Source organism: Mirounga leonina, unplaced genomic scaffold (assembly GCF_011800145.1).
Source record: "Mirounga leonina isolate KUSES-001 unplaced genomic scaffold, KU_Mleo_1.0 Mir_364, whole genome shotgun sequence".
Classification (NCBI taxonomy): Eukaryota; Metazoa; Chordata; class Mammalia; order Carnivora; family Phocidae; genus Mirounga; species Mirounga leonina.
Window position 1 is genome coordinate 867,865 of NW_023270708.1, and position 26,091 is coordinate 893,955.

The 26,091-nt window shown below is 38.8% G+C and overlaps 2 protein-coding genes across 9 annotated transcripts in view; one reads left to right on the plus strand and one right to left on the minus strand.

Moving 5' to 3' along the window:
• Window positions 1-21,155, minus strand: part of CDC27 (cell division cycle 27) — a 75,709-nt gene extending 54,554 nt beyond the window's left edge. For 4 of the 7 annotated variants that reach the window (XM_035030400.1, XM_035030399.1, XM_035030398.1 and 1 more), the window contains exons 1-2: window positions 20,960-21,154; window positions 4,984-5,059 (exon numbers count right to left, since the gene is read on the minus strand). In XM_035030400.1, the coding sequence (XP_034886291.1) occupies window positions 4,984-5,059; window positions 20,960-20,986 (103 nt within the window). In that variant the 5' untranslated portion in view covers window positions 20,987-21,154. Of the gene's footprint in view, window positions 1-4,983; window positions 5,060-20,959 lie in introns of all 7 variants that reach the window. The other 3 variants (XM_035030403.1, XM_035030402.1, XM_035030401.1) reach the window with 1 other exon arrangement.
• MYL4 (myosin light chain 4) overlaps window positions 20,675-26,091 on the plus strand; it is a 28,039-nt gene continuing 22,622 nt past the window's right edge. Inside the window, exon 1 of one of the 2 annotated variants that reach the window (XM_035030407.1) lies at window positions 20,675-20,776. The gene's annotated coding sequence lies outside the window, so the exon portion shown is untranslated. Of the gene's footprint in view, window positions 20,777-22,396; window positions 22,483-26,091 lie in introns of those variants that run through there. The other variant, XM_035030406.1, reaches the window with a different exon arrangement.

Below are 26,091 nucleotides of genomic sequence, written 5' to 3' on the forward strand. Positions count from 1 at the left end.
ATCTGGTTAGTTTTCTAAACACAAATAACTCCTCTCTCTCCAAGGACCTACCCTATCAATTGTATTAATGTATTCTTTGCCCATATAGTCTATGACTGTTTCTATTTGTTCCTAACCACCCATTTCTATTCATTCCCAACAGCTAAATATATATAATTACAATTAAAAATCTTAGAAAATTTTAGAGGTACTACATGTTATCTGTTAGGACAAGGGGAAAAGCTGAATCTATATTCTGTCCAACAGTTAATCAATTAGCAATGGAGAAAAACCTTGGTCAAGGATATCAGGTATTGGCAGTGGGAAGGAAAAATAGGTGCTTACAATGGCAAAAGGGGATATGGAGGGAGATGATAAGATTAGGACAGTTTTTCCAAACAGCAAGTCTCAATTCACTGTGGACTGTGAAATCAATTTAGTGGATATCAACCTGCATTAAAACAATAACGACACTCAAACAGAAAAATATCAGAGTGCATCGTATATAAGACGAGTAAAAAAAAAAATCTGAAAAGCCACTGTATTAGACTATGCTAGGGGAGAGGAACTTGTAAAGGACTTCCTACGTGCCAGAAACCACAGTAGATTATTATAGTTAGTGCTGAAAATGATCGTGTTATACAGATACTTCTTTTCCTAATTTAAAGATGAGGAAAATTAGGCTCGGAATAACTTCTTCTTCTTCTTTTTTTTTTTTTTTTAAAGATTTTATTTATTTATTTGAGAGAGAGAATGAGAGAGAGCACATGAGAGGGGGGAGGGTCAGAGGGAGAAGCAGACTCCCTGCTGAGCAGGGAGCCTGATGTGGGACTCGATCCCGGGACTCCAGGATCATGACCTGAGCCGAAGGCAGTCGCTTAACCAACTGAGCCACCCAGGCGCCCCCGGCTCAGAATAACTTCTTACCTAAGATCAAATGGCTAATGAACATGTGAGCCGACATTCTCTCTTACACCACTTTGCTTATACCACTGTCTTAGGTGGGCTAACTATACAACTCTTAGGAGAAAGACAAATGGATGACAAGGAACTAGTGAAATTCAAGAATTTGGCTTTCAGAGGGTCCTATCCATCTACTTCTTTAGCCCTATGGGGTGTCTTTCCCTAAAACATAGCAGCTACCACTAGTGACGTGGGAGGCCACGGAGCAAAAGGGAAAACAGGTTACATCTAGTATACCGACTCTGATCAACTAGTACTATCAGCCAGCAACACCGTGTCCACAAGAATTCCAAGGCTGGTTCCACGGGAGTAAGTAGTATGACAGATTAGTGATGTCTATCATAAATCAGAGTGGCATGTATTTGCTACCCTTCGTAAAATGGAATCAGAAAGATTTGCCCCTTACTGCCTGTGAACATTGGTCTCAGTTTCTTCCTTTCTAAAATGGCAATAGCAATGTCCACTTTATAGGATTATTAAAGATTAAATAAGGAATTAATATTAAGTATGTAAAGAGCCTAGTACATAGTAAGAAATCAATAAATGGTAGAAGTTATGCTTGTCATTATTATTGAATTAGGATAGTATCTGCTCCTGTTGCACTTAAATTCTAAAATCTTCCCTCATAGAAATGAGTCAAACAGAGTGATTAGGTTCTACAGTTAACCCCTGAACAATGAGGGGGTTAGGGGCACCTATCCTGCAGAGTCAAAAATCCACAAGTAATTTTTGACTCCCCCAAAACTTAACTACTAAAAGCCTACTGTTGACTGGAAGCCTTACCGATAACAGTCGATTAACACATACTCTGTATGTTATATGTGTTATATGCTGTATTCCTACAATGAAGTTAAGAGATAAGAAAATCCTATTAAGAAAATCATAAGGGTGGGGGCGCCTGGGTGACTCAGTTGGTTAACTGTCTGACTCTTGATTTAGGCTCAGGTCATGATCTCAGGGTTGTGGGATCAAGTCCCACGTCGGGGTCCACATGGGTTTGGAGCCTGCTTGAGATTCTCTCTCTCTCCCTCTTCCTCCCTGCCCCCCTGCCCTCTCTCTTTAAAAAGGAAAAACAAAAACCATAAGGGAAACACATTTACAGTACTGTATTGAAAAAAAATTTGCATACAAGTAGACCTACACAGTTCAAATCTGTGTTGTTCAAGGGTCAACTGTATACTGAGAGAAACTAACACTTACTGAGCAACTTTCCAAGTGTCAAGTGCTATATCAAACACAGACAAAAAGTGGACTGAACAGCTTTATGCAGATTCATCTGGAATCCTGCCCCAATTCTATGGGAAAACCTAATTGTCTTAATTGGAAACCACTAATTCACAATCTTCTGGAGCCTAACTATAATAAACTAGAAACTGCCAATCCTTTAATAAACAAATTCAAAAAAGAAAGTGTAAGACAACAAAACATGAGGGTCCTGTAGGTATCAATGAAAATATATGTAAGTAGATTATGCAAGATAAACCTTGCTTTTATATAATTGAGCAGAGTAGGGTAATCTATTGCATTATCTTCTAAGCCTCTTCTCACTCTTCCATATCTTTTCATTGGGATCTCAGACTCCTGCTGCACAGATCTTCCCCACTCTCCTCTCTGAACTCTGAACTCCTGTTCTCCCTTGAAGGACCTGACAGCACTCTCAAAGGGATGCTATTTCCCTCATATCCCACTTATATCAGAGTTTCCTATTTGCTTTTTTTTTTTTAAGATTTTATTTATTTGTTTGAGAGAGAGAGCAAGCATAAGCAGGTGGGAGGGGCAGAGGGAGAGGGAGAAGCAGATTCCCTGCTGAGCAGGGAGGCCTATGCAGGCTTGATCCCAGGACCCTAGGATCACGACCCAAGCTGAAGGCAGATGCTTAACCGACTGAGCCACCCAAGCGCCCCTCCTCTTTGCTCTTTGCTTCTTAAAACTATTTCCAAGCATTACTCTTTGCCTGTTTGTGAAATTCCCTGCTCCTGAGTACATACCTTCTCCTTATAACTCTCAGCTACTAAATTCAGGACATTCTGCTTCATTAATAGAAGAATTTTACAACTGGTTGGCTCATGGTCTTCCGCTCCCATGTTATTCCCATACATCTCCCAATTCAACTTCATCTGGATTTCTGGCACTTCTCTGTATCTTATTTACCAATCCCCTTCTGTGTTAACTTTCCTATATAGTTTCTATTTCCTGGTTCCAGATCTTGTCTAAATTCATAATGTTCTTATCTCTTGTCCTTTCTTGTGACACATGCCTGGCAAACCCCTAATATCTACCTTCTTACGCTTGCAGTTAGGTTACTAAGCACTTGCTACTAGTGTAAAATCATACCACTGAGCAGAAAGATTCCACTAGCAATTCATATAAGAACACACAAAACACACAAAAATAAAGCTCATATGTAACCATAAAAAAAATTTAACTTCTTGGCAAGTAATCCAATGGGAATGTCACAAAAAGTAGAAAAATTGAGTTAAGCAAACACACACCTGAGTAAAAAGAAGGCAGCACCATTTCTGGTTGGGAAGGCTATCTATAGTAAGATGTCAATACTTCTAAATTAATTTAGAGAATTATATAGTTACAGGTCAGCACTGATCAAAATCTTTGTGAAATTTCAAAGCAATAATAAATAGAAAAATGAAAGGTAAAAAAGGGTAAAGACTTCTTATCAAAGAATGAATTGGAAAGAAAAAAATGATGGGAGACACGCCTTATGAAATATTAAAATACAATATAAAGTGTTAACTAAAAATGGTATGATATTGGATTAAAAACATAATTAATGGAAGAGAGGAGAAATTCTGGAATCAGAACAAAATATTTTTTTTAAATTTAACATAAAACCAAGTAAAATACCATGTGGGAGGGAAAAAAAGCATTGTTTATAATATATAATATTGAATAAATTGATAATATCATGATAAAGTCTTTAAATTTTTTTAAACCACCAACAACCACATATTCACTGTAGTGGTAGAAAGATGGTAATTTTCCAGCTACTGAAGCAATAGGAGAAAGTATAAATGACAAAGCTGATGAGTTAAACTACAAAAAAAATTTTAAATATTGAAATAATAAAAACCAACAGAATTAACATTAAAAAGCAACAATCTGGGGCAGATATATAATAAAGATATAGCTCACAGAAATAGGAATAAATTTAAAACAAACACTTGAGAAAATACCCAGGGTCCCTTATAGTAATAAAAACGCAAAACAAAATACCTCACAATTCTCAAGTAAGCAAAAATACATTAAATTGATCAAATCTGATACATATAGAATTATGAAGGAAGTCTTATGCTGTTAACACCCCAAATTATTATGCCTCTCTCTGATGGGTTACCAACTGGGGAAAAAGTAATTTGTTGTAGAATTGATCACACTGTTTGAGTTGTAAATTTCATTCTAGAATTTATAACCCAAGAAAATGACTTAAAAGAACAAAAAGCTGTACCTAATTATCTATATTACCATCTTAGAAAGAAAATTACAATAATTAATGACAGAAACAAAACATAGATTACCAGCAGATGTTTACTGAACATTTATTACCATGCCAGAAGGCTGTGCCAAGTGCTTTAAATACATTATTTCATTTCATTCTTCAATGTTATAAAGCAATTATTACTATCTTTATATGATAGATGAGAAATCTGAAATACTCAGACACTGAGCAACTTGCCCAAGGTATACAACGGCATATTTAAGTGACAGGGTTAAGGGTTTGTACCAAGGCTATAGACTAAATTCTTGCCCTTAGCCACAGAATATAGACTTTTCTAACAAAAAAGTTGGAAAAAAATATCTAAAGTTGGAAAATGATTAAGTAAATCATAGTGTAAAACCTGGAACAACTCTACAGTTATTAAAAGTAGCATATAAGATACAGGAAAAAGGTTTTAAGAATTAGTGCCAATCATAAAGAAAAAACAAAAGTGATCCCCAGAATCTTGTTATATATGTCATAAGAAATGACAGAATTCCATATATTTTATTCACTTATGGTTCTATAGAAATGAAGAGATTACAAACCTTCAGCATACAGTCGTTCTGCAAGGAAAACTGCATCTCGGTAAGCATAGTGGTTTAGTGCTTGCCATATAGCAGCCTGAAAGTAGAGGAAAAAGAACATAAATATACAAACATAGGGAGTTTCAAAGTAACTCCTAGCAGAGCCTTGCACATAGTAAACAAATCAACAACCCTAGTTTAAGTAATAAAATGTCAATGCCCATCATGCAAACTCCATAGTTTGCTAGAGAAGGCTCTTCACAGTATGGCTCCTAACATACCTGAATTTACTCACTCAACTCTCCATGGACATTTAGGCCTCTGTGCCTTTGTACTTCCTTTTCCCCCACAGAGGAATGTGGGCTCCCTCACCTACCTCCTTTTACAAACTGCTCATCCCTAAAGATCCAGCTTAATTAACATCTACTTCATGAAGGTTTCCTAGCTGATTCCTAGCCATTTTTTTGATAAACACATGTCTTCTAGTGAAGCACTCACATTTTATTATAATTACTTGTTTACAGGTCTGCCCAAACCACTAAACTATACTGCTCTAAACTTACAACAGTGGTTTAAACAATTTTTCATGATATACATGAAATGTACGTCATCCTCCCCCAAAACTTCCCCACCTATTACCTTTAATGCTACCCTGTTCTCACCCACTCAAGAAAGCATATTAGGATACAGATAAGTAGAGCTACTATAGGAATAACCTTTAATCTATTTGAATATATGTTTCTATTATTTTATTTTTAAAAAGATTTTATTTATTTATTTTGAGAGAGAGAGAGAATCTCAAGCAGACTCCAAGCTGAGCATGGAGCCTGACACCGGGCTTGATCTCACGACCCTGAGATCATGACCTGAGTCGAAATCAAGAGTCAGACTGCTTAACCGACTGAGCCATCCAGGCACCCCGTATTTTTCTTTTTTAGAGTTAGAAAACACATCTATAAAGTATATATCAAAAGAATATTTTAAGTAATAACAAATGAAAACATTTAGACCCATGTGCTTCCTGTCTAGCTTAAGAAATAAAATATTACCAATATACTTGAAGCCCCTCCCTATGTGCTCATCAGTTACATAACCTCTTTCTGAAACTACCACCCTGAATTTTGTTAATCTTTAGGTTGTCTTTACAATTTGTATACATATGTATGTATCATCTTTAAGCAATGCAACATTTATTTTTCCCTGTTTTTGAATTTTAAATAAATACAAAATAAATATAATCACATTGCATATATTCTGCTATGATTTGCTTTTGTAATCCAATATTATATTTTAAAAATTCATTCTCAATCTGTGCAGTTGGAGTTCATTCATTTTGATTGCTGAATAAATAATATTTCCATTGTATAAATATACCAAAATGTATTTTATCTATTTACGGCATATGAACATATGGGTTATTTCTAGTTGTTTTTTTCCCCCCAGTTATAATAGTGCTGCAAAGAACATTCTCGTATTTGTCTCTTGGGGTATCTGTTTAAGAATCTTTCCAAATTAGGATATATATTTAAGAATGAAATTATGGGGCTGCTGAGTTCATGTTCATATACATGTTCATCTTTACTAGGTTATGCAAATTATTCCCAAATTGTTGGTTTAATTTACACTCCTACCAAAAATGCATGATTTCCCATTATTCCACATCCTTGTCTACATTACATACTGTCAAAAACATTTTTAAGTGTGTTTATTTATTTATAGTAATCTCTACACCCAATGTGGGGCTCGAACTCATGACCCTGGGATCAAGAGTTGCATGCTCTACTGACTGAGCCAACCAGGTGCCCCTAAATTTTTTCATTTTTACTAGTCTGATAGATATAAAATGCTTATCTCGTGTCTTTAACTAGCATTTCTCTGAATATTAAAATGAGGCTGTGTTCATTGTTAATTTATTTCATGTTTATTGGTCTTCTGGCAAACGCGTGGTTATGTGTCATGCATTTTTCTGTCAGGTGATTTACCTTTTCTTACTATTTTACCCAGCATTTTTAGAAGCACTAAACCAGAGAGGTTTCTTTTAAGTTCCAGTGTGTCATATAACACTAAGTTTTAGTCTATCATATAAACTATGTATATATAAATTATGTGTTCATATATATTTATGTTTTGCCTAGCATTTTTAGGAGCACTAAACCACAGGAGTTTCTTTTAACCTCTCTCGGTTTCTTTTAACTTTTAGACTATCACAAGATATAAAAGTCATCAATTAATTTTTTAAAAATTCATAAACTTATAAATTGAGATATCTTATAACTGATCATGATACAACAGCATTTTTTTAAATTTCTAGCACGTATACCAGCTCATAATTTATTGAATAATTTACTAGAGTTACAATAAAACCAGCAAGATGGGATTACCTAATGAAGACCACTAGCTAACATTGTTAACAGTAAAGCTAGATTACATTATAACAAGTAATTAATATGCCTCGGATATAGTAAAAGCTCAAACATTTGAATGAATAAGCAAATGTTTAATAACATTTCTATGGGCATTATTATTATTTTAAAAGATTTTATTTATTTATTTGACAGAGAGAGACACAGCTAGAGAGGGAACACAAGCAGGGGGAGTGGGAGAGGGAGAAGCAGGCTTCCCGTGGAGCAGGGAGCCCGATGCGGGGCTCGATCCCAGGACCTTGGGATCATGACCTGAGCCGAAGGCAGACGCTTAACGACTGAGCCACCCAGGCACCCCTCTATGGGTATTACTAATTATAATTTTTTATACTAAAATCCTAGTAGTAGTTGATGACTTACTTAGCCCAAGGGTGTATTTTTCTATTTCCTCAAGAAAAAAATGGTAAATGAATTTCATTTGGGGTCTCCAGATCCTCTTGTTTAAGCTTACTGTCTATACAGTCTAAATTTTTTAAAGTCTCAGAGATGTTAATTTGGCCATTTCCATCCAGACACAAGGGGAAGGAAGGAGGGAATTTAAATTTAATTTTAAATAAACTGTACTAACCCAGGCAGCATTTTCCCCCTAATGTTAGTGTTCTTAATCCAGTCATTTCCTACTTCAAGAACTATCTAAAACTGCTCTTCAAAGTGTGGTCCTTGGAGCAGCAACACTAGTCATCTTCTGGGAGTTTTCTGGGAGTGTGGACTCTCAGACCCCATCCCAGACCTACTAAATCAGAACCAGCATTTTAACAAGATCCCCAGGTGATTTATATGCATATTAAAGTTGGAAAAGGACTGATCTAAAAAAGACTTAGTCTAATTAAAAACATCCCTGCTCAAACAATGAATCATGGAACACTACATCTAAAACTAATGATGTAATGTATGGGGATTAACATAAGAAAATAAATAAATAAATAAATAAATAAAATAAAAACATCCCTGCTCAACAGACTTCCCAAAGCCAAAGAGGTTGTCTCATCTAATATTAATTCAAGATGTTATGAATAAAATAATTTCTAATCCTTCAGGCCATATCCCTTAGCTTTAAAAGAAAGGCCTGAATTATTCATATTCCAAAGCCTCTTGTTTGTAGGTCTTCATGTTCCTTCTTGGCCCCAACCCATTTCTTATACCTAATAAAATATCCTACATACTAATATAAATGAATCACAATACCATCTCCTTTCATAATCCCCCAAATTAGTTGGGCTACAAAGAAATCTCCCTTTGGTCTAAAATGTACCATTTCACTCTCCCCCAATATTTTCAGAAGTAGTTGGCATAACCTATAGGATGATTCCAACAGTATACACAAAAATACGACTTATCTGCTTTAAATAAGAGAAATCCTAGAATTTTCAGATACTTATAAACTCCATACTAAAGATAATTTGCTGTCCCAAAGCCTGATTGATCCCAACACCCCTTCTCATAATTTCCAGAAGACAAAGGGGTTCATACAATTGTAATTTTGCCATACTTCAGTTCTCTGCCAGCTGCCATATATGCTTATTTCTGGAATACTTCCATATGATTTAATCCCACAATGTCCCTCAATCTCATAGAAAGGAATACTTAAAATACTGAAATATCATACTACACTAAAAAACACTCATTCATAATTGGAAGGTCCTCTATTACTTGGGAAGTAAAATAGATGGAAGAGAAAAAAGAGAAGACCATAAATACCAACAGGACCTTAAGAAGGACTGTTAGATCACTATATGATTCTTCCCCAATTAGAGCCACCTAAGTAAGAAAGATACCAAAGACAAGCTGTGCTGAAACAGCCAGAACCCCCAATAAAATGTTCCATATTGCTGCTAATAATTCTTCCACATACCATTAACCAAGGATCTGAGGTTCCTACTCCTTATAACTCCTTGACTTTCTTTTTTTTTTTTTTTAAAGATTTATTTATTTATTTGAGAGAGAAAAAGCACGAGTGGAAGGGACAGAGGGAGAGGGAGAGAGAATCTCAAGCAGACTCTGTGCTGAGTGCAGAGCCTGACATGGGGCTGGATCTCACGATCCAAGATCATGACCTAAGCCGAAACCAAGAGTCAGACACTTAACCAACTGAGCCACCCAGGCACCCCTCCTTGACTTTATTTCTGATACCATTTGCCTGTGGTGGATTTCAACAATATCCTCAGCTATTTAGAGTACAAAGGTATACTATTACTGCCTGAATACATTTTTTTACTAACTCCAGCATGATTGATCATGAATGAAAACCAATGGGCAGGGGATAGTGGTATCTTTTCTTTAAATTTTCTGAACTGGAGAGTTCTCGTACTCATTCATTCAATAAATATTTACTGAGTCCCCACTATGTGCCAGGCACTTTTTAGACTCTAGAGTAATTAACAAATAGTTTCTGTTCTCATGGAGTACCTTTCAGTGTTGTTCCTGTCTAGATCAGTGGCTATCAATTCTTGCTTGACAATGCTCTACCTCAAATCCACTGCATCACAATCCCTGGAAGCTGGGATTGAGCTTAGATGTCTTTATTTTTAAACCTTTTCACTGGTAAGCATTCAGTGCTCAGAATCATTTTGTTTTTAAAAGATTTTATTTATTTATTTGAGAGAGAGAGAGCAAGAGAGAGGACAAGCAGGGGTAGGGGGAGAGGGAGAAGCAGGCTCCCCACTGAGCAGAGAGTGCAATGTGCGGCTCCATCCCAGGACCCTGGAATCATGACCAGGGCCAAAAGCAGATGCTTAACCAACTGAGACACCCAGGTGCCCCTCAGAATCATTCTTTTACTCTTCTAGATAAGTAGTTCTCCATCCTTTTACAGCACACTCTTTTGTGAAAATTTGTAAAAGCTATGGACCTTCTTTCCAGAAAAAAAGCACATGCACATATATATAATATATATATAATATATATATACACACAGAAAAATCGTGTACAGTGTTAGGGGTTCACAGATATCCTGGTTCATTAAGTATCTCTGGTCTAGCTGATGGGAGACAGTATTAGAGCCTGATACATAATAGGTTTCAATAAATATTTGTAGGATTGAATTTAGATTTTGAAAGAAAGGAGAAGAGACAAGTTACTGACCTAGAAAGGTACTTTCTCTTTTGCATACAGGAGACTACTATAGTACTAGGGCCTGGAGGAGCACTGCTGCTGCCAGAATTAGGAGAAACTCAAAAACATCTTTTACCACATAAGGTCACAGATGCTGGGTTAAGTATACATGAAATAATGAATGTATTGGTAAATCAATTTGGGTACGTTATGGATTTAAATGGTTTGAATGGGCTAGCGTCTAACAATTATTTACAGAACTGCACCTAAAGAATGGTATCTAGAATCTATCCCCACTTTCCTAGTCCCATTCCATAACAATCTTCTTCCCTTTAAACCCTTAGTCTTCTAAATGGTCTTCCTGCCTATAAGCTGTAAGGTAATCTGCCTGTCCCAGAATTACATTCCTCAAACATAAATATCATCACTGCTAAACAGAAGATGATAGTGAAAGGCCTGGGTTCAAAAATCCATGTTCCACGACTTACTAGTTCTGTGTTTTGGGCAAGTAACAATGTCTCAAGTCCTAGTCTCTTCATAAAAAACGTAAGAGTCCAGTAAAGTACATAATAGTTCCTAGCACATACCTAATAATTACTCAATAAATTTTAGCTGTGCCATCATCATTATCATCATGTCTTCCTCCCTAATCAAAACCTTCTAACGATTCCTCTCGGATAGCTCCACAAAGTTTACAAAATATCTACAGAACAAAGCACAAACTCCTTAGTAAACTATTGAAATCCCACCTGGCTTTAATCTCCCTTTTTCAGCTCTTCCCACATCTCACCAAAGCTGCCCATGGTCTAGAACCAGAAAAAGCCTCCATCAGTCCCTAAACATTCACTATATTTTCATACTATAGAGTCTTTGCCTGTTTGGGTTATCCTTTGTCTTTAACTTCTATCTCCTGAAATTTTAGTCATCCTTTCTTCAAAATTCAGCTTACATGTTCTGTCTTTCCATGAAGACTTTACTGATCTATCCCTTGCAATATTATTTACTCAATCCTTTGAGGTTCTAGACAATTTTGTTCATACTTTTAAAAATATCAGGCTGTGCGCATCCATGTGGCTCAGTTGGTAAAGCATTTGACTCTTGACTTTGGCTCAGGTCATGATCTCAGGGTTGTGAGACTGAGCCCTGCACTGGACATGGAGCCTGCTTAAGATTCACTCTCACTCTCCTTTTGCTTTCCCCCCTTCCCCCGGCTCATGTGCACATGCACTCTCTCTCTCAAAAAAAATAAATAAATAAAAATAAAAACTATCAGGCTGTTTATTAGATTTGGTTATATTATTTGTTTAACTAGGTTGCAACTTCTTGAAGAAAAAAGCCAGATTCTATTTTTCTCTATAGTTCCCTGGTTATACTACCTAACTTGTTATTTCCCTAGTTCTCCTAGATAACTGCCTTTAAACATAGTGCAGGCTCCATAACTGTTTGTAGAATGAGTATTTGTTTTGGAACTTTGAATCTATTTTCCACTTACTGAACTATAAATTTTTAGAAACTGGATCTGGAGATAAAATACAAGGTAAGGCATTCTTAATATAATTACTCTTTACTAATATGAATAAAAGGGAACATTAATGTTGACAATATAAAACAGTACAAAATAACATCTAGCTGTTTCTTCCTTGACACAACAAGCTTAACATTAAAAAGCAAGGGAGCAAGAATCTGGTGAGGAAATACCAGTTAGTCTGACAAAGGGATTGGAATAGATCAGGTTTGGGGGCAACAAAATTTCTTAATGATGTGATCTATTAATACCTGAAAGATATTCAGATTTTTCTGGTTAATAGCAACCTAGATCATGTCATATACTTCCCTTCATACCATCAGATCATTTGCCTTATCATCTTGCTCAATATGCCCATCACTTCTGAAGCACATCATTTATCCATCCAGTAAACATTTAATGAGCATATGCTTTGTCTGCTATATGATCCTGATGTCAGTAAAAAAATAACATAAAAAACAACTGGGTGCTTGGGTGGCTCAGTAGGTTAAGCGTCCAACTCTTTTTTTTTCTTTTTAAGATTTTATTTATTTATTTGTCAGAAAGAGAAAGAGGGAGAGAGAGAGGACAAGCAGAGGGATTGGCAGAGGGAGAAGCAGGCTGAGTAGAGAGCCCCGTGTGAAACTGGATCCCAGGGTCCTGGGATCATGACCTGAGCTGAAGGCAGATGCTTAACCAACTGAGCCACCCAGGTGTCCCTAAGCCTCCAACTCTTGATTTCAGCTCAGGTCATGATCTCAGGGTTGTGAGATCGAGCCCTGTGCCACGCAAGGCACTCAGCAGGGAGTCTGCTTGAGATTCTCTCTCCCTCTGCTTCTCCCCTAACCCCATGCTCGCTCACTCTCTTTCTTTCTCTCTCTCGAATATTAAAAAACACATACACACACACACACACGCACACAAAACACAAACATCAAAAAATAACTTGAGAGAATCAAGTTCTTCAGGTGGGCTGTACAAAGCCAATATACTGGATTTTCAAATCTCTGCCCACAATAAATTATGAATTTTGAATTATGAATTCAAAATTATGAATAAGCCAGGCATTATTCCATAGGCACCTATTTGGTCACTGTCATTGTGGCCACTGTGCTTTTGTTTTAAGTTTATTTATTTAAGCAATCTCTACACCCAATGTGGGGTTTGAAATCACACCCCAAGATTAAGAGTCACATGCTCTACCGACTGAGCCAGCCAGGTACCTCTGTGCTTTTTTTTTTTATCAAACAACTGGGAAGATGAACCTTAGAACAAAAATACGTGGTGCTGGCAAGGAGTGAATGTAACAGCAGGTTAAGTATACTACAGAATCTCTGCTATCTGGCCTACATCTCCTCTGTACTATGACACAGAAAAGACATAGATAAAAGGTAATGTGATAAACTATGAGTGTTTTCCTCAGAGAACTTCAACATTTGCACTGAGAATAACACAAAAAAAGTCATTCAGAAAACAACAGGCTAAAGGGTGTTCAAATCTAATTTGACTCAACAATTTCTTGAATGTTTAATATATTCTCCCAACTACCAACTCACAGCAGATGAACCCTAACCCTAACTCTTTAACACTTGCTAATCAAGATGATCAAGAGCTTCATTTTAATCATCTGTAAAATAGGATAAAAACACTACCTTTGAGATAAACCTAGTACAGTACTTGGCTGAATTCTAAACCTCTGTAAGAATGTATCTGTCCCTCTGGTGTTCGACCAGACCATACATGACCTAGGGTTCTGATACCATGCATATAGGTATCTTTCAAAATGATACTCATTTAAATTAGGCAACTACAATAATAATGAAAGGAAGAAACTCAATTTACTTTCTAAGGCAGACCATTTCCCCCCCTGGATTACTTTAATAGTGTCTTATTTGTCTTCTCTGTTTTCCACCCTATGATCCATTCTCTCCCTGTGCGCTTTTCACAAATCAGATCTGATCATATTATCCCTTTGCTTGAGATCATTCACCGGCTTCTCATTGTTCTTAATAAAAATCCAAAGCACCAAACCAGGGAGGGTGGTATAGTCCATGTTTACCTCTCCAATTCACTTTGTATCATGTTCTCTTATGTTCTCCATATCAGGACGACCTTCTTTCAACTCCTCAAACCTGCCAGGTTACCTTCCTGCCACAGGTCCTTTAAATATACACATAATTCACTTTACCTGGCACATTCCTCTTCTCCTCCAAACTGCAAATTTGATTCAGTCTTTGGACTTCTTTCTCAGGGAATGCTTTTTGGGGGGACTTCTGATGAGGTCAGTATCCTTATAACACACTCTAACAGCATCAAGTACCTGTCCTTTGTAATACTACAGGAGGAGACTAGTTGAGTAATGTCCTCCTCACTATAATAAAAACTCCAGAAAGGTAGGGACTACATCTGGTTTTGCTCATTATTAGATTCCCAGCAGCTGTTATGTACTTAAGCAAATGCTTAACTAATGTATGTTGAATGAATAAAAAACTGATCTTTGATTTCTGCCAGTCCTCCCACTCTTAGCATCTTAGGTTAGTCTTAGCCTAAGTTTCTCTGTATTATTATGCGATTAATCCTTGGACAACATGGGTTTGAACTATACAGGTTTACTTACATGTGGATCTTTTTCAATAAATACAGTACACTACTGTAAATGTATCTTCTCTTCCTTATGATTTTCTTAATAACATTTTCTTTACTCTATTTTCCAGAAATATTATTTTTTTATTATAAGAATTCTTTATTATAAGAATACAGTATATAATACATATATAAAATATGAGTTAATCAACTGCTAATGTTATTGGCAAGGCTTCTGGGCAACAGTAGGCTATTAGCAGCTAAGTTTTTGAGGAGTCAAAAGTTATACTCAGATTTTCAACTACATGGGAGGTCAGTGCCCCTAACTCCCGCACTGTTCAAGGGTCAACTGTCCAATAGTTAAGGATCTCCGGAAATCTCTATTGAAAGAAACTCTGTGGCACATAGAATTATTCTTTGTAATGAGAATAATTACCACCTAATTACTCCTTTATAAAATATGGGGATTTCCTACGAATCTACTTGTTTAATTTTGTTGTAAATGAAAGAACATGTTGAATAGAAAGAATATATCCAGGACTTACTTTTGGAAGTATGTGTTCTAATTTGTGGGCCAACACTTCCCAGAGTGTGACTTTAGGGGAAAAATTTAACTTTTCTGAGCCTCAATTTTCTCTTCTGGAAAATAGAGCTCTATTTCTTGGGCATGGATTAAATGACATGATACATATATGGTGTTCCTGGCAATAGTAGACACTTAAACCTTATCCTTTCCTGTCTCCCAATATAAACAAATTCAATAAATCTACAGTTTCCATTATTATAACATCTCCCAGCGTATCTGCCACAATTGCTTATTTTGTTAACATATAAGCCACAAAAAACCCAAATGGTTCATCAGCTAACTTAGTACTACTGATCACCAGGAAGATTTGACACATATATACGATGGCCATAAAGTCCTAGAACTTTGGATTTTTTTCTGTCCTATTAAAACTAAAGAAATGAAAAAGTATCATAATCAAAAGTTCTATCCATTTCTGATATAAAAATCAAACTTTGCTCAGAAGAACATCATTCCTTTATTACCAGTTCTTTAGAGGGTCAGAAAGTGATAGTAAAGAGAGCCAACTCAAACTCTCATATACCCCAGACATATAACCTGCCACATGGAAAACCCCACATACAGCTTCCATCACTACTCTGCTCAGGCAACTCAAAGTTCCTTAGTGATGGCGTCTCTTTGGGAGGAACAGGGAGGGAAATGGATTATTTTCTAAGGCACTACAGATTGGTAGCTTATGAGGAGCGGGGCTAAGATTATCCCCTTGGCTAGTTATCTACTTCTGTTTAACTGCTGGTGTGGACCTGCCCCTAAAAGCATATCATTCAGCGCATCACCTCAGGAGTTCTACAAGTTAAAGCCAGATAGATGAAATGCTGCTGAAGTTATGAAGACAAACAGAGCAACACCGCCCCATCCTCAAAAAAAAAAAAAAAAATTTTTTTTAAAAGAGAATTCCTACTGATTAAATGAATGGGTTAGTCCTAGGTTGCAAGAATTTAAAAGATGAATCAACATAAATGAAATGGCAAAGTTCCTTCCTTGCTTGCTCTTCTTAAACATGTAGTATTATTTAAAATGTAAACAAACCTCTATAAATTGTACAACTAGTTCAGTCTTAAATGTGACCATATAAATTACTTTGTTTTATTCTTATTTTTGTCAAAAGAAAATAGCTGCCCTTTTTTGGACCATGAAAGAAATGGATACTAAAAGCTTCAGACAAGATAAGAAGGTATAAGGAAAAAAAAAAATCACTGTGGAATTTTCCTGTTATATGTTACAATCTAATTTCTAGAACTCTAATTTAGTTTAGGTATACATCAGTGGTTCTCCATCTGGGTGATTTTGCCCCCCCGCCAAGGGATATTTAGTAATGTCTGGGGGGGTGTTTTTGGTAGTCACAAAGGGAGGGGGCACCTAGTTGGTAGAGGCCAGGGAGGCTGCACAACACTCTATAATACATAGGACAGAGTCCCCCACAACAAAGAATTAGCTTACCCCAACGTCAATAGTGCCAAGAATGAGAAACCCTGGTGTACATTACCATATAATTGGATTATTTTACTAGCCTGTATGTCTCCCTAACTCTTATCTTGTCCCTCCTTCCCAATAGCACCAAATTAATCTTCCCAAAGCAGTGCTTTCATTACAAATTCTTCTGTGGAAAACTTATAATGGCTATTTATTACCAAGACCTTAAAACCCCTCAACCTGGATGTTAAATCCTGTATAATCTGATTCTCCCTGGCTAGCAAAACCTTATCTCTTCCTGCTCTCAATTCCCATTCTAACCAAGGCTATGATATTTTACTTTTTTTTTTTTTTTTTTTTTTTTTGGTTTTGTTTTGTTTTGTTTTTGGTTCCTGAACACCATTCTCAAATTTGGGCTTTTGCTCATGCTGTTCCATGCCAAAAACATTCTTTCTCTTCTTTACCAATTCAAGCCCTTCCCATCTTCTAAAGCTTTAAGTTCTACTCCATCAAGAAACCCTTCCTATTTTTCCAGTCTACAAGGATCTACTTCCTAAATTTATTAGTATCTGTACAATCAAATACATACTGACTTGTAACATTATCCAATTGTTCCTGTTAAACATTCTTACCTTCCCAACAAGACTAGACCCCTCAAAAGATCAGAGGTTATGTCTCCACATTTCTACTGGTTGGCTTCACAAATATCTCTAACTTATTTTGTTCAAAACAGGTTGTCCTCCTTCAGATTTGTCCCCCTATCAAAGGATTCTTCATTCATTAAATGATGCCACTAAAATGAAATCCAGGCAGCTGTTCTTGATCCCCATGCTCTCCCATTCAATCAGTTTCCATTTCTCCTTGGTCCTACCTCCAAAACATCTCTTGAATATCAACCTCTTTCCTACTCCACTACTACCACTTTAGTCTAAGTTACTTTCATCCTAAGACTGTTTTTACTTTTGCCTCCTTCCTCTCATTACATTTCACATATAGTAACCAAGAGATCTAACATCTACATCAGATCAAGTCAATCCTCTTCTGAAAATCCTTCAAGGACTCCCCACACACTTAGAATGAAAACTGAACTTCTTATAATGGCCTCCCATTAATATGCAACTCCAGCCACACTGGCCTCCTTTCAATTATTTCAATGCCAAGTTCTGCTGTGTCTTAGGGACTTTGCACATGCTGTTTTCTCTTCCTGTAATGCTCTTCAAATTACTATTTCCTTCTCAATCTTCAGATCTCAGCTTCAATGTTATTTGCTCAAAAAGGACTTTCCCAACACCATTTTTAGAGAAGATTTTCATATGTCTTTTATATTCTTCTGTGCTTGGTAAATAACTGGTGCATAACATTCTTTCCAATTTGATTTTTTCATTGAGACTGCTTCTTAACTTTTTGCTGTTTTGCAGTACCTCTTTTGGTAGTTCAACTGCAAACCTGACACCTGGGCTTAGGTTAAGTCCCTCCTATTAGGTCTCTCTCCTAACACCCTATTTATAGTGCCCTTATCACAGTTTGTAATTATTATTTGTGATTATTTGTCTAATGCTTTCTCTATAGACCATAAGCACAAAAAGGGCTATGTCAGGACACTAGTCCATAAAGGAATTAAATTATCATATAGTTGCAATGACCTCCTCCTCCACCCCATTCCCCAAAGCTTATCCTCTCAGCTCAGTACTATGTAGCACAGTCTTCAAGATATTATATTGTACCTAAATATAAGGCAATCTCCTATTTTCCAAAAGAAAATTTCATAAACAAATGTGTTGAGCTAACTTAAGTATGTAAGTTTTTTGAATAAAGACCAAATAGTCAAATGCCTATTGATTTATTAATTTAGTTACACATATATATTTTAAAAATCACAGAATATGTAGTATTTAGAATTTTTTTTCTATTTTCATTGAACAACTTTGCTAAAACTGTTCACATCTACCTTTGATATCAACAAAGCCATTTTTTTTTTTTTGTCATCTAACACAATTTTCCTGAATACAATACCTTCAATTCTAAGTTATTTGAAATATGGTACCCTTTGAATCCATATTAGAATGCTGTAACCGTACGGGTGCCTGGGTGGCATAGTGGGTTAGGCGTCTGATGCTTGGTTTCAGGTCAGGTTGTGATCTCAGGGTCGTGGGATCAAGCCCTGTGTCAGTCCCATGTCAGGCTCCAAGCTCTGCATGGAGTATGCTTGGGATTCTCTCCCCCTCTGCCCTCTCAAATAAATAAATCTTTAAAAAAATTTTAAAAAAATGCTGTCCCTGTACATCTTATTCCAAGCCAAAAGTATTCCTTCACTATCTAAATGATCTGTAAAACAGTACTATATGTATAGTATCCACTTACTATACTGCTTATTAAGGCGATTTTTACAAGCCTTGTTTATAACTTCATCCAACACTTCTGTGAAGTTCTATCCCCAGGAATAATTGATAAATCCATTAAAATGTCTTCGCTTTTTTAAAAATCATTTTCATCACTACATCAAAAACTAATGATGTATTGTATGGTGACTAACATAATAAAATTTAAAAAAATAAATAAAATCAATTTCATCAGGTGAATTTTATAAATATCCAAATTAACACTGATTGAAGTCATTTAGGCTAGTGTGTCTTCCCCAGTTATATTAAAAATAATTGACAGAATTTCTGCCTCATAATAGGAGAGATGTTTGTAAAGACTCATATATAAAGTAATGCTTTTCTATGAGAGACAATTTGGAGGAGGAACTAAGATTTAGGCTTAGGTGGTTTATCAGACTGGCTATTCCATGGTAAAACCCTGAAGTGCATTACTGCTAAGAGTAAGGAAAAAAGAGTAAAGCTGATGGGTATCATCTAGGAGTAGGCTACACATTTCTTTTCTTCTCCATGTTTTTATACAGATTGAAATTGTTATTAAATAGTGGTTAAAGGCTAACAATGAAACTAGTTTATCATTTGAGAAGACTTCTGGGGCCAAAGAAAGCAAATGTATCATTAGTTAAGACAAAATTACAAGAATATGAAACAGAAATTAAACAACTTGAGTGATCTGCGTACCCATTTAAGAAGGTACAGGTAACTTTTAATTTCACATTAGGCCTCAAAAAAATAATCTTAAAAGGGACTCTTTACCAGGAAGAGGAATTTGTATGGCAAGAAACAGCTTTGGAAGCATTGATACAACTTACAAACAGGTAAATTTCCTAAGACAGAATCCCGCGTTACATTAGTTCGCATACTAATAGCTGTTATATGTAAAGAGCTGTATGTAAAGAAGAAGCCAACTGGGAGAAATTTCTATCTCATCCTGCGAAGAAAAACTAAGGAAACACGGACGTGGCGATGCATTAAAATATTTATCATTTGACATCACAGGCCTATTAAGGGTAATGTGGAGTAATTTCTAAAATCGATTTGCTTTGTAACTTCAAAATAAAGCAAGCCCATAACTCAGTGACAGCAGCTGGTAGAGGTCAACCCTTCTATTCAAGGCAAAGATCCTACGGTGAGTCTCCCAGACCTGGTCCGTCAGTAAGGGACAAAAGATTCCGTTTCTGGAGATGGCAGGGGGAAAATGACTTGGCACTGCATCACACTTCAAATCCAATAGGGTTTCTCCCATGCCCACAGAGCACCGTGCGTCAAAGCATACCCTGGTGTCGTAAGGACAGTGAAATGGATGTAAAAACCCTGTCTTTCATTTCCTGAACGCCTTATCAACACGCACAATAACACTCCTGATCCCCATCACAGGTCACGGGGGAAACCCCCAGATTTGCCGTTGCCACCCCCTCCCCTCGGAGAGGTGCTTGCCCCTCAGCACTGGGCCTTGGAGTTTTCTCTTCCCAGATCATTGTGGGGGGGGTGGGGGGTGGGGGGTGGAATTCACTGAGCGAGGAAAGCAACGTGGGCTAGGAAGTCTGTTACCAAAACAGAAATCGGGATTAAAAATACCGATCCCATCGTCCCTCCACCTTCTCCTCCCAGAGCACAAAAACAAAACCAAACACCCCCCGCCAACTTGCCCCACCATTACGAAGGCAGCCCAAGCTCTGATCAAAGGTGCCTCCCAACCATCCTCCGGGCGAGAGAGCACCTGGGGCGAGTTTTCGGCGCCCCCCCGCCCCCCCGCCCGCCCCTCGTCTCTCACCCCAGCCGGGGCCAGGCCCCTGGACTGACAGGAGGGGCCGGCCGGACGCTGGCATTATCGCCGAACCGCGCTCACACGGGTGGAAGCAACGCAGGACCTGAGGTAACACGACTCGGGCTGCGGGCAAGGCCTCCGAGCCGACGAGAAGACAGGCAGGACCCGGCAGCAGGGGAGGCGGGAGAAGCAAGCAGCCGGGCCTAGGCCGCACCAGGCCGCGGAGTGGCCGTACGCGGCTTCCCGGCCGAGGCTGCGAGCCAAGCCTCAGCGCTGCGGGGTTATCATTACCTGGACGGGTTCCTGCAGCACCGTCATCCTTGAGGCTCAGGCCCACTTTCTGCAGTGCCTCAGGCCCCCCCCGTAGCGGCTCCGGCCCGGCCAGCCCCGGCTCATTTAAACTCACCAGCGACCGTTACCGGGGGATGGGGGAGGCCGAGCGATTACCGAGTACCTCCGAGCGGTACACGGAAATACCCGAAGTGGAGAGATCCGCGCGGGAGCCAGACGGAAAAGCCCGAAGGAGGCCGGAAACGCCCGAGGCCGATCGGCGAAGGAGGAGACCGTTGCCGAAAATTGTCGAGGATTCCCGGAGACTACCGAGTCCGATCCAGAACGTAGTTTTCTCCTTTCGGCCACGCCTTCACTCACGCACGCCACGCCCAATCGGCCACCCTAGGCTGGGCCACGCCCAATCGGCGGCCGGCCGGCTGGGCGTGGTTTGCCGAAGCGGGCGGGGAGCGTTACGTGGCCGGACTACCGTCTCCACTCGCTGCTCAATCTCTGCGGATCAGTTGATGCGCGGTAGATTAAGCAGAGGGTAAAACACGAGAGTTTGGGGCTGACTTTAATCAAGAAGTATTTGTCTGTTGAGTTTAGTTCATTCATCATTCCAGAAGTACCTATCATGGCTCAAAGGGAAATAGGAAATTTGGAAGGACTGCCACCCTTCAAAGATTTAGTATGGACCGGAGCTGTCCACACTGAAGAGTTTACGGTCTCTTTAAAGGAAAAACAATGTAACAGAGTGCTACGTTATGTGGTGCCTACTATAAGTGAGGTCAAAATTAAGAGGAGAGGGAAATAAATTGGGATTAAGATGAGGAAAGTTTCATGGAAGGAAAAAGGGAGACTTAAACTGGACTCTGAATGATGGGTAGAATTAGAGGACTGGCAGGTGAAGGGAAGCAGAAATGAGATCAGTCTGGTAAGAGTTAAGGCATTAACTGGAAATAATTACTTAGGTGACCAGATCATGGAAAATCTCAGAAGGCTGGCAGAGATTTTTATTCCTGATAGGAAAGGCATTGTGGTGTGTTGGGAAATCCGAAGGCTTGATTTTGAATTTTACCTCTGGCACTAACTAGTTTTAGGTCCTTAGGCAGATCACATCTCTGAACTTCTATTTCCTTAGTCTGAAAAAGATGACTAAAGGAATTAAATGAATTGATGTGTCTAATAGGTTCTCTCAAATTTCCTTCCTATTCCCTCTCCCCCCAAAATGTGTGAACCAGTGAACTATTAAAATTTTGTTTTTTGGTAGATGATGAAAACAGTTTTTGAAAGTTGATTGTCTAATCTAAGGCCTAGGTCTGTAAGTCAAACCCATCCCTTCTCAGTGATTAAAGAAAGACACAGGGCGCGCCTGGATTCAAGGGTAGGAGAAATAGACTCCACCTCTAGATGGGAGGAGTAGCAAAGTGACACTGCAAAAGGCTTGTGCCCTGGAGGGATTGATTGCTGGACCATCTTTGGAAACAATCGACCAGATATGAGATGAGAATCTAGTAGTGGTAATGGAAAGAAAGAGGCAGGTAAGAGATATCACCCTTAAAATTTGATGCTTTGAACTGAACGCAACACTCCATGTTTATTCTAATTAATGCAGAGAATGATCAGACTACTGCTTTTATTATCTGGATGACTTCTTTTTTTTTTTTTTTTTAAGATTTATTTATTTATTTGAGAGAGCGAGAATGAGAGAGAGTACATGAGAGGGGGGAGGGTCAGAGGGAGAAGCAGGCTCCTCGCTGAGCAGGGAGCCCGATGCGGGACTCGATCCCGGGACTCCAGGATCATGACCTGAGCTGAAGGCAGTTGCTTAACCAACTGAGCCACCCAGGCGCCCCTTGGATGACTTCTATTAGACTAAAGTTGTATTTGCATTTTAAACTGTCACATGACATTGTTTGTTCATGCTAAGCTTGTGGTCATTTTACACACACAACTCTTTTTTTTTTTTTTACACACAGCTGTTTTTCACTCAACATGCTGCCAACCCAAGTCTTGTACTTGTGCAATAGATTCTTGTAAACTTGAATGTAGGAACTTACAACACAGCATATAATGATGATATTTTGTGTGTGTGAAAATGTGTATCTAGAGTCAGCGTTTAAAGAGACCATGATGCTTGGCGTTCTGGCTCTGAAGCTTAGAATTTGCTTAACGCACACCCTCCACCCACCTCCACCCCCCCGCCCCAAAACGCATCTCTTTTCTAACTGTTCTTCACTGGGCTAATACATCTGTTGTGATTTTTCTGCTCATCCATAGCAAGGCCACATTGTTTGAAGTTAGGCTTTGGTGGGATCTTTTAAAGCATTTTTACTTCCTTCTGTGTTCCTGATTGACCTACTTAAACTTGCCATCCAGCAACCACTGGGGCATCCTGTTGTCATCCATTATCCACATATGTTTAGCTGGTGAGCAGATCTGGGTTGCAATAAGCATTATTCCAAACATGGTAAATTATCTCTTCTCTTTAGCCTGCCTCTTGGTTTGTTTCATGTTCAATCAGATTCGGAGTTTGGCTTTTAGCGAACTATTCAAGAAGCTAGACTTGGTATCATTGCCAAGATGCAGGTCCCACTAAAACATAGCCCCCAGCAAGCTTACTCTTCCGAATTCCTTCAGCCCCCCTTATCTGTACCCTTCATTTGTCCCTGTTGAAGCTGCTGTCTTATCCTTCTTCTGTTACCTGACCTTGAGGCTTTTACCCCTGTGTTTCCTCCTCCTTCTTGGCCAAATCATCCCCCTTCCTTTGGCATCTCTGATCACACAGTCTCCTGGTTTTCCTCCTACTGATCTGTTCTCATCAGTTTCTTTTGCCCCCCACTTCCCCATATTAGAATGCTTCAGGGGCCATTCTAGGCCTTCTCCTCACCCTATGCTTCCTTCCTTTGCAAACCCATCCATTCTCTTGGCCTCCACTTTCATCTAAAATTGTTCCAGGGGCACCTGGGTGGCTCAGTCGATTAAGCCTCTTGATTTCGGCTCAGGTCATGATCCCAGGGTTGTGAGATTGAGTCCCAAGTCAGGCTCCGAACTGGCCTTGAAGCCTGCTTAAGATTCTCTCTCTCCTTCGCCCTCTGCCCCTCCCCCACCTCCCTCTCTCAAGGAAAAAAAAAAAAAAAGTAAAATTGTTCCAAAATCTCTATCTCTAGCCAGACTGCTTCCTAGAACTTCAGACCCAAATGCCAGCTGTCAAGTGGACATCTCACAGGGTGCTTGTTCAGAACGACATCCCCGGTCCTCGTACTTGAAGTATTTCCTACCCCAACTTAAGGTACTGCCACCCTCTCCATTGCCCAAACCTGGAACCGCTCTCTCTCTCTTTGACCCTAGCATCCAGTGACAAAAGCCCTACTAATTTTACCCTGGGTGTACCTTCATGTCTCTTCCTGTCTCTAGCTTTACCTATCCTCAGAACCAAGTCTGATCATGTCAGGACTCCCTCCTAAACCTTCCCACCCAACTCGAGATTTCCCATTGCGCTCAGGACATTGCTCAAACCTGTTCACTTCTCTCTTTCTCCCTCTCTCTCTCTTTTTTATTTGAGAGAGAGCATGAGTAAGCACACAAGTGGGGAGGGGCAGTGGGAGAAGGAGACAAAGGGTCTTAAGCAGGCTACATGCCCAGTGTGGAGCCCCACCAACACCAGGCTTAATTACCCCCGACCCTGAGAGCATGACCAGAGCCAAAATCAAGAGTCAGACACTTAACCAACTGAGCCACCCAGGCGCCCCTAACTTCTCTTATAAGGCCCTCCAAGGTCTTGTCTCTGCCTCCTTATTCAGTCTTGTCTCATCTCCCTGTTACACTCTACATTCCCACGAAGGGGACTAGAATATGTCACTTTGCCATAAGGATTATTTTGACCTGAAAGCAATTAGGAAGCAGCAAACACAGAAAGAGCTCTTTGCTTTCTCGCTATCTGCCTAAAAGCAGGACATATATTTCCCTTTGTGAAGGTGCTTCCTCTCCCCTCTCCTGTACCAGGAAGAGGAAAACAACCATTATCACTAGAGACAAAGAGTTGGCACTGATTTGGGTCTGTACAAGCAAACCTTACTGAAATAACCCTTATCTTCCATTAGTTTCCCCATATATTTACCTTTCCACAACTTACCACCCCAGAGGCCCAAACCTTTTCCGCTCTATTTTGTCCCTTCTCCACAAATTTATTGCTGTTTGCTAAGATGGTATACATGCCCCACGTCCTAACCACCTCTTGTTTTTAAAATTTTGTTAATTTGTCTTTTGTCAGTTTAGTTTACAGGGCCTGTGCTACAAACCTGAGAGAGTAGAGAGAAGGTCACATGAGACATATAGCAAGAAAGCGGTCATCTACAAGCCAGGAAGAAAGCTCTCACCAGAAACCAAAGTTGCTAGCACCTTGATCATGGACTTCTAGCCTCCAGAACTGTGAGAAAACACATTTCTGTTGTTTAATCCACCCAGGCTGCAGTATTTTGTTCTAGCATCCTGAGCAGACCAATATAATCAGGATGATTTATGTCTTATCTTCCTAAGGGAAGGCTCTCTTATATTTCTCCATATAGTTCTTTGAAAAGCATTACGTATCTAGTATATGCTTAAAAAATATTGACTGAATAAAGTGGAAGCCTTTACACTTACTACTTCTTCTTCCTGAAATACTTTGCCCTTACTCTTTAGCTAAATTCAACCCATCCTTTAGGCCTCAGCCTTGATATTATGTCCTCAGAATATTCCCTGTCCACCTAACCAAAATTATTAGCTCCACCCTGATTCTCTCTTACAGAATCTTTGTTCTTTTTCTTCATAGTATGTAAGGTCATTTTAATTATATTTGTTTAATATAAATTCCATGAAGGCAGGGACTTTGGCTCACCTTGATGTCCCCATTATCTAGTTGAGTGCCCTGCACAAATATAAAGTTATTAAAATATCATAAGTGTATCTGATGATTAAAAGACATGACCACTCAGTGTTATCTCTTATTGGTCATAACTTGATGCTCTTTGACCCTCCCTTTCTGGGCCCAGAGAACATGCTGGTTTTGTGCATAAGTCCCTAAGGGATTTCAAGTCAAAGCAGTCTGAAGTGTTGAGGCTAATCAGAAATGCATCCTGGTTGAGGTGCACTCTGAGATGGGCTACATG